Source organism: Coturnix japonica, chromosome 14 (assembly GCF_001577835.2).
Source record: "Coturnix japonica isolate 7356 chromosome 14, Coturnix japonica 2.1, whole genome shotgun sequence".
NCBI lineage: Eukaryota > Metazoa > Chordata > Aves > Galliformes > Phasianidae > Coturnix > Coturnix japonica.
The window spans coordinates 11,544,803-11,560,982 of record NC_029529.1 but is presented as its reverse complement, the minus strand read 5'-3'; the positions used below and the strand labels follow the sequence as shown (position 1 = coordinate 11,560,982).

Here is a 16,180-nt window from a genome sequence, read left to right as displayed (position 1 = left end):
CAAAACTCCCATTTCTCATCCCAAAACAGCCCGAGGTTCTGGCCCTGAAAGGGGGCTGGGGTGCGCCAGGTCAGGGTGGCACCCCTAAAACTGCCAGCACGTCACTATGGGAAGTGGGTGCTGGGCACTCAATGGGGACAGACAGGGGCACATATAGGGACTCCTCCTCACAGGACCGGGGTGAGCGGGTGCAGCCCCCAAAGGAAGATGGAAATGGGGAGCAAAGCCACAGGTGAGGTTGGAGTGGGGTCTGAGGGTGCCCTGGGCTGGGGGTGCCAGCAGATCTGGTCCCACATCAGCACCCCCTGCAGTGCACCCCCTCAGTGTGCCCCATCCTCCTGCACACCCACCTCCTGTTCATCCACCCCCACATCCCACTGTGCCACAGTGCAACCCCACAGCCCCCAGGGCACCCTCATACCCCAATTCCTCCCTATCTCCAGTGCAGCCCAACATCCTTCATCTCCCCAATAATGCACCACTATATCCCCTATGTATGCCTAAGCCACAGTGTGCCCCCATATCCCCAATGCCTCCCATGTCCCCCAGCCCCCCCACTGCACTTTTCCATGACCCCATATCCCCTGTGCACCCTCATGACACCCCCACATCCCCCTGCCCGTGTCTCCCCATATCTCCCAGCACACCCCCAGCTCTCCCCACGCTTCCCACATCCCCAACTTCGAATCCAGCCCCCTGTAGGCTCCATATCCCCCACTGCACCCCCATATCCCACTGTACCCCCCCATATCACCCCACTGCACCCCCAGGTACATCCCAAAGCCCCAGTGTATCCCAGCACCCCACATATCCCCTCATACACCTCCAGAGCCCCCCCCCAGCACCCCCCCACATCGCTCCTATATCTCCCACTTCAGCCCCATTCCCCACCAAACCCCAAAGCCTTGGTGGGCGTGGCCTACCCCTAAGGGGGCGTGGTCTTAACGAGGGGGCGTGGTCTTAACGAGGGGGCGTGGTCTTAACGAGGGGGCGTGGTCTAACAAAGGGCGGTGCTCCGCCCGTGGCGGCGGAAGGGGCGGGGCTTAGCGGAGGGGCCTGTGTTGTCGGTGGGGCTGCACGCTGCGGTACGGGGGGGGGGGGGGGGGGGGGGGGGATACGTGGTGTGTGGAGGGTGACAGCAGGCTCAGGGGGCGTCCTGAGGGGCGGGAGTGGGCCCTGCCGGGGTTCGGAGGAGGCTGTGGGGCGGCAGCAGGCCCTGAAGGACTCAGAGAGGGTTGTGAGGGGGGCTGTGGGCCTGGAGCAGGCCCTGAGGGGACTCTGAGGGGCTCTGAGGGGCAATGAGGGGCTATGAGGGGCTGTGGGACTGGACCAGGCCCTATGGGGGCTGTGAGGGGCTCTGAGGGGGCTGTAAAGGGAGTTGAGGGGGACTCTAGGGGGGATATGGGGCTGTGGGACTGGACCAGGCCCTATGGGGCTCTGAGGGGGCTGTAAGGGGGCAATGAGGGGCAATGAAGGGGCTGTGGGACTGGAGCAGGCTCTGTGGGGGCTCTGAGGGGCTGTGAGGGGGCTGTAAAGGGGCAATGAAGGGGCTGTGGGACTGGAGCAGGCCCTGAGGGGGCTGTGAAGGGGCTCTGAGGGGGCTGTGGGCCATAGCGGGACCTGAGATGAGGTAATGCCGGCACTGAGGGGCTCAGGGGGCCTGGCTGAAGGGAGTGGGGCTGGGGGGAGCTCTCCATTTAGTCCCTGTGTCTCACAGCAGACGCTGGCCCCATGTTCCTACACACAGGGATAGCAGGGAGCCCCATAAGGAGCCCCCCAAGGAGTGGTCCTTGAGCCTGGTGTGAGCTCTGTCTCTCTCCTCGCAGGTACCAAGTGAGATTTGGCCTTTCAGCTTCCCACGCAATTGATGCGAACCCAGAACACCCCGGAGCTGCTCCCACCCCTGATCAGCGCTGGCTGAGGGGACGCGGGGCGGCCGCTGGGGCTTGGATGCAGCCTGCGGGGCTGCCAGCCTCCGAGCCCGCTCCCGGAGAGGGGACCCTGCACCAAGGACGGCCATGGAGAAGATGGCCAGGGTGAGCACGGCCCTGGGGGGCAACACCCTGACAGGGCGCACCATGTTTTGTCACCTGGATGCCCCTGCTAATGCCATCAGCGTGTGCCGCGACGCAGCCCAGGTGGTGGTGGCCGGCCGCAACATCTTCAAGATCTACTCCATTGAAGAGGAGCAGTTTGTGGAGAAGCTGAACCTCCGTGTGGGCCGCAAACCCTCGCTGAACTTCAGCTGTGCCGACGTGGTGTGGCACCAGATGGATGAGAACCTGCTGGCCACCGCTGCCACCAATGGCGTGGTGGTCACCTGGAACCTGGGCAAGCCGTCCCGCAATAAGCAGGACCAGCTGTTCACTGAGCACAAACGCACTGTCAACAAGGTCTGCTTCCACCCCACCGAGGTGTACATGCTGCTTAGTGGCTCCCAGGATGGCTACATGAAGTGCTTTGACCTGCGCAAGAAGGACTCTGTCAGCACCTTCTCTGGTATGAGCCCAGTCTCTTGCTTGCCCCTGTGCTTGCCCAGAACCATGAGGAGGGTTGAGCGTAAGACCTGCGCTTGGAGCAGGCAGGGAGGGAGCTGAGAGGCTTTGGCTGCTCAGTGTGGGCTTAGTAAGGCTCATTGGGACTGCATTGGGCCCTCCTTCCCTGTTCTCAGGGCTGGGGGACTCCATGCCTCTCCCAGCAGCAAAACTGCTGAGGTTTATTAGTTCTTAGTTGTTAGCACTGCTGGAGTTGCGTCCCACTGCAGCTCAACTTCTCTCCCTGCTCAGGCCAGTCAGAGAGTGTGCGTGATGTGCAGTTCAGCATCCGTGACTACTTCACCTTTGCTGCCACCTTTGAGAACGGCAACGTGCAGCTGTGGGACATCCGCCGGCCCGACCGCTACGAGAGGATGTTCACAGCCCACAACGGCCCCGTCTTCTGCTGTGACTGGCACCCCGAGGACCGGTGGGTACGGAGCCAGGCCTCTGCCAGCTGCTCAACCTTAGCAGCAGAGAGCCTTGGGAATGGGTTGGGGCCTTCCAGAGCAGGGCAGGCTCTCTGACCCCAGCCTCTTGCATAGGTGTTGGAAGATGGAAACAATCGACTTTCTTGAGGATGGAGAAGGGGAGGGGAAGCTGGGAACCTGTCAGATGAGCGTGGTTTTAAAAGTACAGGGCCTTACTCTGAGACAGGAGGGAGAGGAGTTGTCTGACCTCATTTGAGAGCAGAGGTGTTAGGTCAATGTGTGGGAGGATGTGATTGCAGCCCAGCTGCCTCCCCTGGTGTGGACAAGGCTCACCCATGTCCTGGCACATGGGTATATCTGTGTTGAGGGCACCACCCATCCCACAGTCCGGTGTGTCATCATCTTCCTTCATCCTTCTCACAGGGGCTGGCTGGCAACAGGCGGCCGGGATAAGATGGTGAAGGTCTGGGACATGAACACCACGCGGGCAAAGGAGATCTACTGTGTGCAGACCATCGCCTCTGTAGCCCGGGTGAAGTGGCGGCCGGAGTGCAAGCACCACATTGCCACCTGCTCCATGATGGTGGACCACAACATCTATGTCTGGGACGTGCGACGGCCCTTCATCCCCTCTGCCATGTTTGAGGAACACAAGGATGTCACCACGGGCATTGTGTGGCGTCACCTCCACGACCCCTATTTCCTCCTGTCCGGCTCCAAAGACAGCACCCTCTACCAGCACATCTTCAAGGATGCCAGTCAGCCCATTGACCGGGCCAACCCCGAGGGGTTGTGCTACAGCCTTTATGGAGACCTGGCCTTTGCAGCCAAGGAAAGTCTCATCTCCTCTGACTCCAACCGCAAGCCCTACATCGGGGACCGCCGCCACCCCATCTTTTTCAAGCGCAAGCTGGACCCCACAGAGCAGTTTGAGTACATCTCCTCCTCCAGTGCCCTCAGTGTCTTTGAGACAGATGTGGAGAGTGGCAGCATGGACTGGTTTGTGCACACTGCCAAGCAGTACGCACTGGCTGGCAGGCCCCTGGCTGAGCTCTGTGACCACAATGCTAAGGTGGCCAAGGGTTTGGACCGCAACCAGGTGAGTGTGGGTGGAGGCCCTGGCTCTGCTATTTGGTCCCTCTGTCCCTTCTCTGCCCTGCAGCTGTCCTCGGAAGTCTTCACTCAGCCCTAGCACAGATCTGTAGTGCCATTACCTATGGCAAGCACAGATTTCCCTCTGTACCCAGAAACTTGACATCCCCATGGGTCTTCTTAGCTTGGTAGAATGACAGATGATGGATGTCAGGGGCTGCTTTGTAAGAGGTGAAGTCTGATTGTGGCTCTCACACACAGGTGGCTCAAACGTGGACGATGCTCCGGATCATCTACTCCAGCCTTGGCACTGTATCATCCACCAACCTCAACCACAGCATGGGGAAGGGCAGCACCACTCTCCCACTCATGAACAGGTAAGGGAGCAGCTCCACAAGCAGCAGAGCAGAGCCCCAGCCTCAGTCCCATGCTGCTATGTAGGATGGTGTCATCTGAGTGCAGCTGTTTCCCATATGGGTGTGAGAAGAGAGGGCCAGCTGGGCCTCAGGCCTTGTGGGCTTCTGCTGTTGTTTCCTCTGTCTGAAACAGGGTATGAAGCTGGCTGTGTTGGGGTCTGGGGATGCAGAGCCCCCCCCAAGTCTTGCTGCAGTCAGAGAGGTTTCCCTCTTCTGAAGGGAGACGACAGCTCCTCTCTGTGGATAGTTCATGGGGCTTAGAACCTCCTTTTGTGCTGATGAAGCAGGAAAACTTGTTTTTCCTCTTCCAAATGACTTATGAAAGCGAGGAGTGAGGGCTCCTAATTAGTTCATAGACCTTGAAAGGCTGGGCTCCCAGGATGAGCAGCAAAGACTCTAATAACTTCAAACGTTGCCCTGCCATCAGCCAAGTTCTGCAGCCAGACAGGTCACTGCCATCACCTCAAAACTGCAGCTCCAGACTGGAGAGTATGGCTCTGTGTCAGCTCCTCTTAATTCCTTTTCTGTCCTGGTGGAGCCCGTGAGCAGTGATGCATAACAAATAAAGCATCATGCAGAGAGGCAGCTCTTATTTACCCACTTCTAAGCTGAATGTAAACATCAAGAAATGGAGTCAAGTGTCTGCTCAGCTCTGATGTTGCTTAAGGAAACCTCTGTAGGCGCCTCTGTGATGGCTGCACAGAGATGCCAGACAGGGAGAAAAGGCTGTGCTGACAATTGTGGTGGACTGAGGTTTTTAAGTTATAAAGTGGGGACAGCTGACTTTGCCCTCAGCAAAATTACCGGGTCTTTTTGAAATGCCAGCTGGGGACATACAGCCAGTCTGTAAGCTGGGACTTTTAAGTTAAGCAAGTGGCTTCTCTTGCAGCTTTAACCTGAAGGACATCCCCTCCGGGCTGGGCAGTGAGTCAAGGCTGGATCGCAGCAAAGGAGAAAGCCGCACAGAAAATATCCTCATGGATTCCTCCTCTACCCTGATCAACAATGAAGGTAACGTTTATGGGGTGGGCACAGTCCAAGTCCTGAGGCTGTTCCTCTGGTGATCACTGGTGGCACAATCCAGGCCATAGATGGTTCTGGTATGAAATAAAGGGGTGAATGTATCCACTTATCCTGTAATGGGGGTTTGTTGATCTTTATGCATGGGATGTGCATCCTCCAGTGGCCAAGGGGAATGTGCTGATTTCTCTCTCCCCTGGCACACAGACAATGAGGAGACAGAGGGCAGCGATGTCCCTGCAGACTACCTGCTGGGAGACGTGGAGGCGGATGAAGATGACCTGTATATGATGGACCACGAGAACCCACACGGTGAGTGAGAGCTGCTCCTGTTCTTTGACCATCCAGCTTGATCTTCACCTGCCCTTCCATACTCATTCTCCGTGGCTTTCCTTGCAGCAGAAGAGCAGGAGTACAGCCTTCCCCAGGAAGCCTTCCCCCTGCGCCATGAAATCGTAGACAACCCGTCAGCCCTGGACCACCTGCAGGACAAGGCTGACTCCCCCCATGTCAGTGGTAATGAGGCCGAGACCGTGTCCCTGACACCCGTGGAGTCCTTCTCCCTCATCTCCATCTCCCACTCGCTCTATGAGAACCGCCTGCCTTCCGACTTCTTCAACCCCATCGTGCGTGACACGCTGCTCTTCTACGCCGAGCAGGGGGACGTGCAGACAGCTGTGTCTGTGCTCATTGTGCTGGGAGACCGAATCCGCAAGGAGATCGATGAGCAGACCCAGGTACCCAAAGGAAGCTCCTCTGCTGCCCCTGAAGTGGGTGCCCTCTGCCTTTTCCTCACTGCTTTTAATCTGAGTCCCTTTCTGGAAGGCTCTTTGCAGCGCTGGTGCAGCACCTTGCTGACACGGGGACAAGCTGGGACTCGGGTTGGGATGGTGTTGTGGGGAGCTGGCATTGAGCTGTGTGCCCTCATCCCCAGGAGCACTGGTACACCTCCTACATCGACCTGCTGCAGCGCTTCCAGCTCTGGAACATCTCCAACGAGGTGATCAAGCTGAGCACGTGCCGTGCCATCAACTGCCTCAACCAAGCCTCAACCACCCTCCACATCAACTGCAGCAACTGCAAGCGGCCCATGAGCAACAGGGGCTGGATCTGTGACAGGTGAGGGCACAGCAATGAGGGGGATCACAGGATGATGGGGTTCACAAGGCTCTTTACTCACTTTTCTCTCCGGCACAGGTGTCGGCAGTGTGCCAGCATGTGCGCTGTGTGCCACCACGTGGTGAAGGGGCTCTTTGTCTGGTGCCAGGGCTGCAGCCACGGTGGTCACCTGCAGCACATCATGAAGTGGCTGGAGAGCAGCTCACACTGCCCGGCGGGCTGCGGCCACCTCTGCGAGTACACCTGAGTATATACACCTGAGTATATACACCTGAGTATATACACCTGAGTACATACACCTGAGTACACCTGAATACATACACCTGAGCACAACAGCAGCAGGACTGTGGGGCTGTGGGACACGAGGTGATGCTGGGAGGCTTCTGGCTGCGGCGATGCAGACTTCACCCCTTCTACCCCCTCTCTTTGTATTTATTTCTGAGCGCAGCCATTTTGTACTGAATTAAACCCAAAGCTGAGAGCGGCTCTTGTTGCTTTACCCCCCTGTGGGACCCACCTCCCCCGGGTTCACAGAATCACAGGATTATCAATGTTATCAGATAGCAGCATTACCAGCTGTGGCCCTTTTAAGGGCTGTCCGTTTCCGGGCTCCGTAGCACGCCGGGAGCTGTAGTCCTGATGCTGCCGTCATGGCGGCAGCGCGGTGGATGTTGGCGCTGCTCCTCCCGTTGTTCTGGGCCCGGTCCCGGTCCGCGGGCGGTGCTGGCGGTTGGTAAGGGCGGCCGGTCGGTAATAAGGGCGGTGGGTCAGGGCGGCCAGCGGGGCCGGCTCCGAGCTTGGTCCCGTTGCAGGCAGGAGGGCGATGTGCCGGAGGAGCAGCGCTGCACGGTGGAGAGAACCGACGGCTCCGTGAGTCTGGAGCTGTTCCTGCAGCGGTACGGGCGGCTCCGGGGTGAGGGGGGTGGGGGTCCGGGCTTGGGGGGGTGCTCAGCTCCCTCTGACCGCCGGGACCCCCCGGGTCGCTCTGCTCTCCGCCAGGTTCGCCTTCTCCCGGCCCGTCATCCTCCGAGGGGTCACCGACAACTCGGTGAGTGCCGGGAGGAGCCGCCGGTGCCGCTGTGCTGGGTTGGGGCGGTTGGCAGCGGGGTTGGTCGGTTCTCATTCGCCCTGCAGGCTTTCCAGGCGCTCTGCACCCGCCAGAAGCTGCTGGCAGCCTACGGGGAGCGCCCGGTGCGGCTCAGCACGGCCAACACTTATTCCTACCGCAAAGGTGAGGGCACGGGGATGGGGGGGGGTGTCTGCCTTCACCCCGCAGCTCCCTGAGCCGTCCCTGTGCCCGCAGTCGATGTCCCCTTCCAGGAGTACGTGGAGCAGCTCCTGAAGCCGCAGGACCCAGCAGCACTGGGCAGCGGTGGGTAGCACAGCCCCTATATGTACCCATCCATAGCACCCAGCCCTCACTGCTCCTAAAGGTTCCATGGTTCCCCCCCTCCCTCAGACACCCTCTATTTCTTCGGGGACAACAACTTCACCGAGTGGGGATCCCTCTTCCAGCACTACGTGCCGCCTCCTTTCCGCATCCCGGGCACCAGCGCAGCCTACAGCTTTGGCATTGCAGGTGGGTGCTGGGCTGGGTGTGGGGTGCGGGCAGCTCAGGGCTGGCACAGCTCACATTTCCCCCTCTAGGCTCAGGCTCTGGTGTTCCCTTCCACTGGCACGGCCCCGGTTACTCCGAGGTGATCTTTGGTAGGAAGGTGAGTGCTATCCACAGGGAAAATCCGGGTGTATTGAGGGGTCACTGAGGGCTGAGCCTTCCTGCTGCCTTCCTTCCAGCGCTGGTTCCTTTACCCACCCGATAAAACACCCCACTTCCACCCCAATGAGACCACGCTGGCCTGGCTGCAGCACACCTACCCCACGCTGCCACCAGAGGAGCAACCACTGGAGTGCACCATCCGGCCTGGGGAGGTGAGTCCTGCAGTGGCTCTGTGCCCTCCTCACCCTATGAAGCACAGCACGGCTCTGCCCCCCTCCAGCCCCCCATGCATCTTGCTGTGCTCTCCCTGCAGGTGCTGTATTTCCCTGACCGCTGGTGGCACGCTACGCTCAACCTGGACACCAGCGTCTTCATCTCCACCTTCCTGGGGTAGCACCAGGCACCCACGTCCCACTATATGTGAGGTCTGCCACCAGCAGCACTGCCTCACCCCACAGCATCCCATGGCCTTGGGACCAGGGCAGTGCCAACAGCCGCCCCTCAAACCCTGCTTTTGGGACCAAGCACCTGAACTGTGGTTTTTAACTGGGTTTTTTGCACCCGCTTGGATTAAACTTGACACACTGATGTAGTGCTGTGTGTGTCACAACATCCCTATTGCCCACAGCTGGCAGCGTGGGTTGAGCCTGGGGGCTGCTGCTGCGCTTTGCTGTGCACCGGAGCAGCCTTTGCTGGGTGCAGGGGTGGCTCAACCCTTTGCCTTGGTGCCAGCACTGACCCCAAGGCAGCAAAGGGGGATAGGAGCTAAAAGCCTTCAGCTCCCAGCCACAGTCAGTGGGCTGCTATTTGTCTCCTGGTCACACACCTTCCAGTCCCACCTCTGCTATCCCATAGGACTGGCTCAGATTTATCCAGGCATAAAAAAGCTTAAATGCATCAACACAAGCCCCCAAGACACACCTGGGCCAGCTGCCCCTCCAATAGGGCAGTGAACCTTGCTCTCCCCTGCAGAGAAGCTCCCAAAGCATTCAAGCTCTTTTCACATTTATTGCTGAATGTTTTTTTGTTTCATTTTCTTTTAATGACATTGGCAAACGGGCCGGAGAGCACTCAGAAGCCAGGCAGGCTGCAGGGTCAACCACCCAGCGATGCCGCCCCACACGCTGCAGCCTCAGTCCAATGCAGGGTGGGTGGTTTTCTGTGTTTTTTTTTTCTTCTCAAAAGGGATTTTATTAGAAGGGAAATGAATGTGATCCCAGGAACCCCAGCCCCAGGGCTGGCAGGGGAGGGTATGCGCAAGCAGCCACCCCTTCCAATCTAGGGATAGTGGTTTCCCAGGAGCTCCAGAGCAAGGCAGGACAGGCAGAGAAAACATCTCCCACCCCAGCACGTGGCTATTTACAGGAACCAGCGTGACGTGACCCCGTCACCACAGGAGATGGAATGGGAAGAAAACCTATGTACATGGAGAGGGGATGTGGCCAGAGCAGCGCAGGGAGCACCAGCACTCGCCCCAGGCAGCTCCACGGGGAGTGACCTTTGGAGATTGTCAGCATGGAGGGGGTCCTGTCCCTTCCCTCTGAGTGATAATAACACTGTCGGGCCCTTCCTGCCCCCCCCCTCCACCCCAGCACCCGATGCTCCTGCCCAGCTGCTGCGGTTCTGCAGCAAGGGGAGAAGGCGATGGACCCTCACCGAGCACTGCCAACATGTCTCTGGGCACCCAGAGCAGAAGGGGACAGACAGACAGGGAGTAAGGCATGGTGCCAGCCCAGCACGAGCAGCCTGCGGCTGGGGAGAGCCCACAGGGGGGGAGCAGCATCACCCCTCTGCCGTCAGTAATCTTCCACCCAGCCGTTCTCTGAGATGAAGGCGTCGATCACCTCCTTCATGGCGAGGTTGGGGATGAGCTGGTCCTGGGTCAGGGGACTCCGCGTCACAGGATCAAAATGACCCACGCGCTGCAAGGGAGGTGGCCAGGAACCGGTTACACTGCGTGCCTGGCCCCAGGCCAGCAGCATGGGGGGGGTTGGGTGCAGCATCTGAACCCAAAACTCCCCTTTGCTGCCAGGGGAGGAGGCAGCAGCAGCACAGAAGAGCCCACATCTCTGCAGTACCTGCAGGTGTTCCTCTATGTCCTTCCTGTCGTACGTGATCCCGCTGGGTGTGATGCAGGGTTCTCTCATCAGTTCAAAGCTGATCTTCCCGCACAGGTAGTCAGGGATGTCACGCTTCTGGCTCGAGAGAAGCAGAGCTGGGTTAGGAAGCACTGGGAAAATACGGCAGAAAAAGTAATAAAGGGCTGAGGTGGTGGTGGGGATGCAGCCATGCAGTGCATCAGCTCAGACAGAGGAAGATATAAGTCCACATTGGCAGCAGGGACTAAAGAGGGTTACAGCAAGCAGCCCTGGTTGGAGAGAGCAGGAAGCATGTGCGGGGGGTGCACTCACCTTCCTCTTCTCATCCACCTGAGAGAAGAGTTCATCCATGTCTGCCAGGTACTTATCCTGGAAGAGGAACCTTTATTAATAGAGTGGGGGCAGAGCTCCATGTCAACAAGCTGCTGGCAGGAAGCAAGCCCACACTTTGTGGCTGCTCTGGGCACTTAATGCCCACAGAAGGGACAAACCGATCCGACCACAGGTTCAGAGCCAGATCCTTTGGTTCCCAGCCCCTGGTTCCCACCCCTCCCGGCTGAACTGCGTGGCAAAAACAATCCAGCTTAAAAATAACCGTCCTTTGTGGGGCTATTTTTATCCCAGGATTAAGTCCCCTGCTCCAGGACACCACACAGACCTACAGGCAGCCACAAGCTGCTCCCATTGCACAGCTGTCGAGGAATCACAGGCAATGCAGCTGGCAGGGCACAAACAGCAGCACCACTGCCAGGATGGGACAGGAGGGCGACGGCACAAGGGACAGGAGAACACACAAGGGGGATGAAAACCCTGTGACAGCAGCTCGTGTGGAGCCGAGGAGGGGAGGGAGAAGCACCAGGGAGGCTTTGGGGAGTCCTGCTGCCCTCCTGCCTAATGTGCCCACGCAGCCACTCACGTGTTTGGCCTCAATGCCAGCCAGCTGAACACGACCCCACATTTTCTTCTTGCTGAGCCTTCCTGCACTCAGCCAGCTCCCTGTGACAGAGGCAGCAGTGAGGGCACAGCAGAAAAAGACACTGCTGCTGACCCAGCCCCGGGGCTCTGCACATTGCAGGGGTGGGGTGCTGCACTCAGAGCTGCAACAGCCTCATGGCACTGAGAGATCCCCCCAGCAGCTCCCATCCCACACACATCACCCCCACCTTGTGGGCTCAGGAGGTCAAGTGGGACAAGGGCTGTCGTTACCTTTCCTTCTCGGCCATGATCAGCCTGGTCAGGTAAGAGTGCAGCTCGTTCTCTTGGTTGATCCGTTTCTCCTCGATGCTGTTCCAGCGTTTCTTCTTGGCGATGCGCAACGCGCTGGGGATGTCATCCCCAAAATTCAGCCTCTGCTCCTTGGCGAGGTTATAGGCTGCAGTGAGAGGAGGGGGAACAAAGCAGCCCTCAGAGCCCTGCTACACCACGGGGACGGCCCCCTCCCGGCCCCCACACACCTCTCTGCAGGTTGGCGATGGCCTCGTCGTAGTTCTCCATCTCCATCTGGCACTGCCCCAGGAAGAAGTGAGCTTTGACCGACTGCCCATCCAGCTCCAGCGCCCGCTTACAGTCGGCCAGTGCCTTGTCGTGCTGCTGCATCTTCAGGTAGCACAGCGCCCGGTTGGTGTAATACACGGCCACCAACGGGTTCCGGTTCTACGGGGCAACCACACGTCACCTCCCTGCCCACGGGGATGCAACCAGGTGACAAAGTGACGGGCGTGGGACAACAGGGCGCTGTCAGCCGGCCTTGGAATGCCACCTCCATGCTGAGCTGAGAGGGACAGGTTGGGAGCTGCGGCCCCATAGGGAGGTGTGGGGGGCAACCTGGGCCCATAGACTTACAGCCAACAGGGGCCGGCTTGGGGACAGCGGAGGGGACAGGGCTATGGGGGATGTGGGCAGGAGGAGACCAGGGTAAGGACATGACCCTGAGAACAGGGACCTCTGAGAGGGGACAAAGGGGAAGGGAAAGGGGGGACAGACAGACAGGCAGGGCCTTGAGCAGGGGGATACAGGGGGTGAAGGGCCCTGGGCAAGGAGCCACATGGAATGACAGGGCCCTGAGAATGGAAACGATGGGGAGGGACGGGGCCATGGGCAGAGGGACAGCGGGGGGGATGGGAACCACAACGGGGTGTGGGGTGGGGGGACAGGGCCTGGAATAGGGGGGAACCGGGGGGTCGGGATGAGGGTCGGCCCGGGGGACACTCACGATGGCGCGGCCATAAGCGGCAGCGGCCTCGGGGTACTTGCGGCCGCCGAACAGCCGGTTGCCCAGCTCCTTGTGCTCCTGCGCGCTATGGCTCTTCTCGGGGCTGCCTCCCCCCGCTCCCGGTCCCGCTGTGCCCGGTCCCGCGGCTCCTCCTCCCTCCCGTTCCCGTTCCCGTTCCTCCTTCCCCTTCATGGCCCGGCCCGTCCCGGCCGATCGGGGCCGGCGGCTCCGCTGCCTCCGGCCGCGCAGTGCGACAGCGCCGCCACGCCCCTGCACTTCCGGGGCGGGGCTTCACGGGGGGCGGGACATCAATCAAACGTGGGCGTGGTTGCAAAGTGGGCGTGGTCTGCTTGTGGGCGTGGCTTATGGGCTTGTGGGCGTGGCTTGCTTTGGTTTCCCGCCGGCGCGCCGCCCCATTCCCGCCCCGTTTTCCGCCCCAATAACCCATGGCCGGGTTCCCTGTTTCTCGCCTGAGCGCTGCCCTAATTAACACAGCGGGCAATCCTTAATTAGCCCCAAATCCATCACCCCCCCCCCCCAAAGCACCCCCAGGGAGGGGGCCGTGTGCAAAATATTTATTTCTACTCCAAAAAAATGGGAAGGGGGGGGAGGGGGCAGCGCCTCAAACCCCCCCCCCCCCAAAACAGCTCGTTATGGGGCACCGACAGCAGCGCGGGGTCGGGGGGACACTGCGGGCTCCGCTTCCCCATCCCCCACCCCCACCTTCCCCCCCCCGCGAACGGTTCTTTTGGCATAGAAAAATAAATGGTTCCACGTCGGGCTCCTCTATTCCCGGGGGGGGGGACATAGAATTTGGGGGGTGCCCATGAAGGGGCTGCGGGGGGCTGCTCTCAGGGTGGGGCTCTGTGCTGACAGGGCTGAAGCATCCTTCACACGGGGGTTGGGGGGCACGGAGGGGCCCAGCGCGGCCGCTAGCACCGAGGGGGCAGCGTGTCCCCATGTGCCGCGCGGGGAACCCCCCCCACACCTTCCTTTGGGCCTTTGGCCATCGCTAGAAAAAGGGCAGCTGTAGGGAGGGCAAAGGGGGAGGGGGGTCCTTAGGGAGGGGGGGGGATCTGTGCCCCCAGGAGATCGTAGGCGAAGATGTTCCAGAAGACGGCGAAGAGCAGGAAGGTGCCGTAGGACAACAGCACCACCCACCAGCCGCACTGGTCCCGCAGACTCTCCTCGTAGCTGCGCAGGATGGTCAGCCCCATGCTGATGCCCACGATGGCTCCGGCCAGGTGCGCCATGAAGCTGGGCTGGGGGCCCGAGGCGGGCAGAGGCGGCGAGAAACGGAGCCACACGGCGCGTCCCACCTCCGAGCTCACTGCGGGACGGCGGCGGTGCCAGCGGGTCCCTCCCCGAGCTGCTGACCCCCAACCCCGCCCCCGTTATCCCCGTACTCACTGCACACCAGCGCCAGCACCATGCGCAGCAGCTTGTAGGGGCAGCGCATCCCGGCCCAGTTCTGAGGGTGGACAGATGGGGGGGTGGGCGTGGGGCACCCCGCAGAGCTGTGCCCTGTCCCCATGCTGTGCCCTGTCCCCATGCTGTGCCCCAGGCCCTGCTGCCAGCAGTGCCAACCCAAGGTGCCAACCTCCAGTGGCACCGGCCCTTGATGCCCAAACCATGTTCTCACCCCAATGGTCCCAACCCCGTGATGCCCATCCCATGAAGACCACCCTACAGACTCACCCCTTAATCCCATCCCATGACCCCCAACCCATGGTGACCACCCCACCATCTCATGATGCCCACCCTATGACGTAACTGCACAATCTCAAACCACAATACCCAGTCCATGATGCCCACCCTACAATTTCACCCCATAGAACCAACCGTATTACATCAACCCCACTGTGCTGTCACCCCACAAACCCGCTCCATGATCTCACACAACGATGCCCACCCTGCACTCACTCCATGGTGATACCCACCTCATGATGCCCACCCCACGATCTTACACCAGGATGCCCAACTCACAACACCCACTCCATAACCTCCCCCTGTGACACCCACCCCCTGGTGCCCACCCAGGGATGCCCACCTCATGATGCCCACCCCCAACCCCCCGAGGTGCCCCCACTGCTGACCATGACGACGTTGGCGAGGTGCGCTGAGCAGAGGGCATACACCCCCCCCGAGCCTCCAACCAGGGGTGCCCTCATGTCCGTGATGGAGACGGTGAGTGACCCTGCCACACGTTCCCCATTAATCAGGGATGGGGAGGGACAGAGGGACAGAAGGGATGGGGATGGGGACAGGCATGTGCCCACCTGCAAGGACACCGGCCAGGTAGAGGAAGCTGATGCGTAGGATGCCGTGCACCATCTCCAGGGGCACCCCGATCATCAGCTGCAGGAGGGCATTGAACCCGAGCTGCTCCAGCCTGCGGGGGCACCATGGGACACAGTAAGGTGACGTGTGGGATGGGATGGGATGGGATGGGATGGGATGGGATGGATGGAGATGGAGATGGAGATGGAGATGGATGGGATGGGATGGGATGGGATGGGATGGGATGGGATGGAGCGTGGATGGCGATGGGTATGGGATGGGATGGGATGCGGATGGGCATGGTGGTGGATTGGTGATGGATGGAGGTGGGATGCGTGGTGGGATGGGATTGGGGTGGGATCATTGGGATGGATGGGATTGGGACATGGCACGGACGGGATGGTGCGATGGGGTGGGGATTGGGATGCGGACGGGACGGACGGGACGGCGACGAGGCGTGGGATGGAGTGGGATGGGTGTGGGATGGATGATGTGGCGGATGCGGATGGAGGAACCCGGCTGAGGGCAGGGACTCACCCCACGTGCATGAACATGTAGTGTGAGGAAGCGCCAAGGCGCGGGCGCGGTGCCCGGGGTGATAAACCAGGGGGCTTCTTTCATTGTACTCGGGGTGGTAGTCTGCCAGCACCCACTTTGTTCAGCCGGGCCCCATAGGCACAGAACACGATGATCTGGCAGGAAAGCACGGCACCGTTGCTTCCCCAGCGCTGCAGCGGACACTCGGTCCTGCAGGGGGACATCAGCCGCTGGCGGACCATCCCTTCCCACTCGCCCCTCGTTGGGGTGCCTGAAGGCACGGCGCCCATGCTGCAGCCCCATTCCATCTGCCCCGGGGATGGAGCCCCGCAGTGGGGAGGGGACATCACACATGGGGTCAGCCGCCCCTTCCACCACAGATTTCTTGAGAACCCCACGGGGAAAAAAGCGGCGGGGGCGGCCAGCATCACGATTTGGGATCTTGGCCAACCCACTTGGTATTGTGAGGCCCCGGTGGGCACCGCACAGCGAGCCGGGTCTCAGGCACCTGGGGTGAGGGTGACGGCGCCATGAAGACAGGCGGGGGGCACGTGCGGTGCTGGTAGAAGTACCAGCGCCGGTCCATCTCGCGAGCGGCAGGGATCTCGTAGGCCACGTATCGCGAACGAAGCGTTTGTAAAGCCCAAGCACCGTTCTCATCGAGGAGCCCATCCTGAGGCAGCGCTCGCTGCCCTGTTTGGCCGATGGCGCGTTTGAAGCTCG

General features: G+C 60.4%; 4 protein-coding genes across 7 annotated transcripts in view; 2 read left to right on the top strand and 2 right to left on the bottom strand.

Annotated features, from left to right (window-relative positions):
• The first annotated feature begins 104 nt into the window (after positions 1-104).
• On the top strand, positions 105-7,091 carry WDR24 (WD repeat domain 24). 4 transcript variants are annotated; one of them, XM_015877188.2, is made up of 10 exons: positions 105-232; positions 1,827-2,499; positions 2,787-2,964; positions 3,389-4,064; positions 4,319-4,434; positions 5,363-5,484; positions 5,701-5,805; positions 5,893-6,230; positions 6,428-6,612; positions 6,691-7,091. In XM_015877188.2, exons 2-10 carry the CDS (start codon positions 2,019-2,021, stop codon positions 6,857-6,859), a joined length of 2,370 nt encoding a protein of 789 aa, XP_015732674.1. In that variant the 5' UTR covers positions 105-232; positions 1,827-2,018; the 3' UTR covers positions 6,860-7,091. The 4 variants fall into 4 exon arrangements, with proteins under 4 accessions (XP_015732674.1, XP_015732675.1, XP_015732673.1 ...); XM_015877189.2 differs by lacking the exon at positions 105-232 and adding an exon at positions 988-1,085 and having other exon boundaries at positions 5,896-6,230; XM_015877187.2 differs by lacking the exon at positions 105-232 and adding an exon at positions 988-1,085.
• A 72-nt stretch (positions 7,092-7,163) lies between these two features.
• Positions 7,164-8,921, top strand: JMJD8 (jumonji domain containing 8). Its single transcript, XM_015877231.2, has 9 exons — positions 7,164-7,345; positions 7,425-7,508; positions 7,612-7,660; positions 7,747-7,843; positions 7,916-7,984; positions 8,072-8,191; positions 8,260-8,327; positions 8,407-8,541; positions 8,643-8,921. The coding sequence occupies exons 1-9, from the start codon at positions 7,263-7,265 to the stop codon at positions 8,721-8,723; spliced, it is 786 nt and encodes a 261-aa protein (XP_015732717.1). The 5' UTR covers positions 7,164-7,262; the 3' UTR covers positions 8,724-8,921.
• A 396-nt stretch (positions 8,922-9,317) lies between these two features.
• STUB1 (STIP1 homology and U-box containing protein 1) lies at positions 9,318-12,927 on the bottom strand. The gene is given in 8 exon segments (XM_015877226.1): positions 9,318-10,251; positions 10,408-10,524; positions 10,741-10,797; positions 11,345-11,381; positions 11,383-11,424; positions 11,635-11,800; positions 11,883-12,081; positions 12,641-12,927. Coding segments are annotated over 8 exon segments (936 nt in total). The 5' UTR covers positions 12,833-12,927; the 3' UTR covers positions 9,318-10,125.
• A 273-nt stretch (positions 12,928-13,200) lies between these two features.
• Positions 13,201-16,180, bottom strand: part of RHBDL1 (rhomboid like 1) — a 4,969-nt gene continuing 1,989 nt past the window's right edge. The window contains 9 exon segments of the mRNA XM_032447725.1: positions 13,201-13,970; positions 14,051-14,111; positions 14,737-14,837; positions 14,920-15,032; positions 15,458-15,477; positions 15,479-15,493; positions 15,495-15,575; positions 15,577-15,612; positions 15,966-16,180. The exon segment at positions 15,966-16,180 is cut by the window's right edge and continues 151 nt beyond it. Of these exon segments, the coding sequence (XP_032303616.1) occupies positions 13,699-13,970; positions 14,051-14,111; positions 14,737-14,837; positions 14,920-15,032; positions 15,458-15,477; positions 15,479-15,493; positions 15,495-15,575; positions 15,577-15,612; positions 15,966-16,180 (914 nt within the window). The 3' untranslated portion in view covers positions 13,201-13,698.

Bases quoted from the DNA above. Each gene is read 5' to 3' on its own strand.
- WDR24 (XM_015877188.2), top strand. From the start codon at position 2,019: ATGGAGAAGATGGCCAGGGTGAGCACGGCCCTGGGGGGCAACACCCTG. The intron at 2,500-2,786 runs GTATGAGCCCAG...CTCCCTGCTCAG, and splicing joins CTCTGTCAGCACCTTCTCTG to GCCAGTCAGAGAGTGTGCGT. The intron at 2,965-3,388 runs GTGGGTACGGAG...TCCTTCTCACAG, and splicing joins GACTGGCACCCCGAGGACCG to GGGCTGGCTGGCAACAGGCG.
- JMJD8 (XM_015877231.2), top strand. From the start codon at position 7,263: ATGGCGGCAGCGCGGTGGATGTTGGCGCTGCTCCTCCCGTTGTTCTGG. The intron at 7,844-7,915 runs GTGAGGGCACGG...CTGTGCCCGCAG, and splicing joins CACTTATTCCTACCGCAAAG to TCGATGTCCCCTTCCAGGAG. The intron at 7,985-8,071 runs GTGGGTAGCACA...CCCCTCCCTCAG, and splicing joins CCCAGCAGCACTGGGCAGCG to ACACCCTCTATTTCTTCGGG.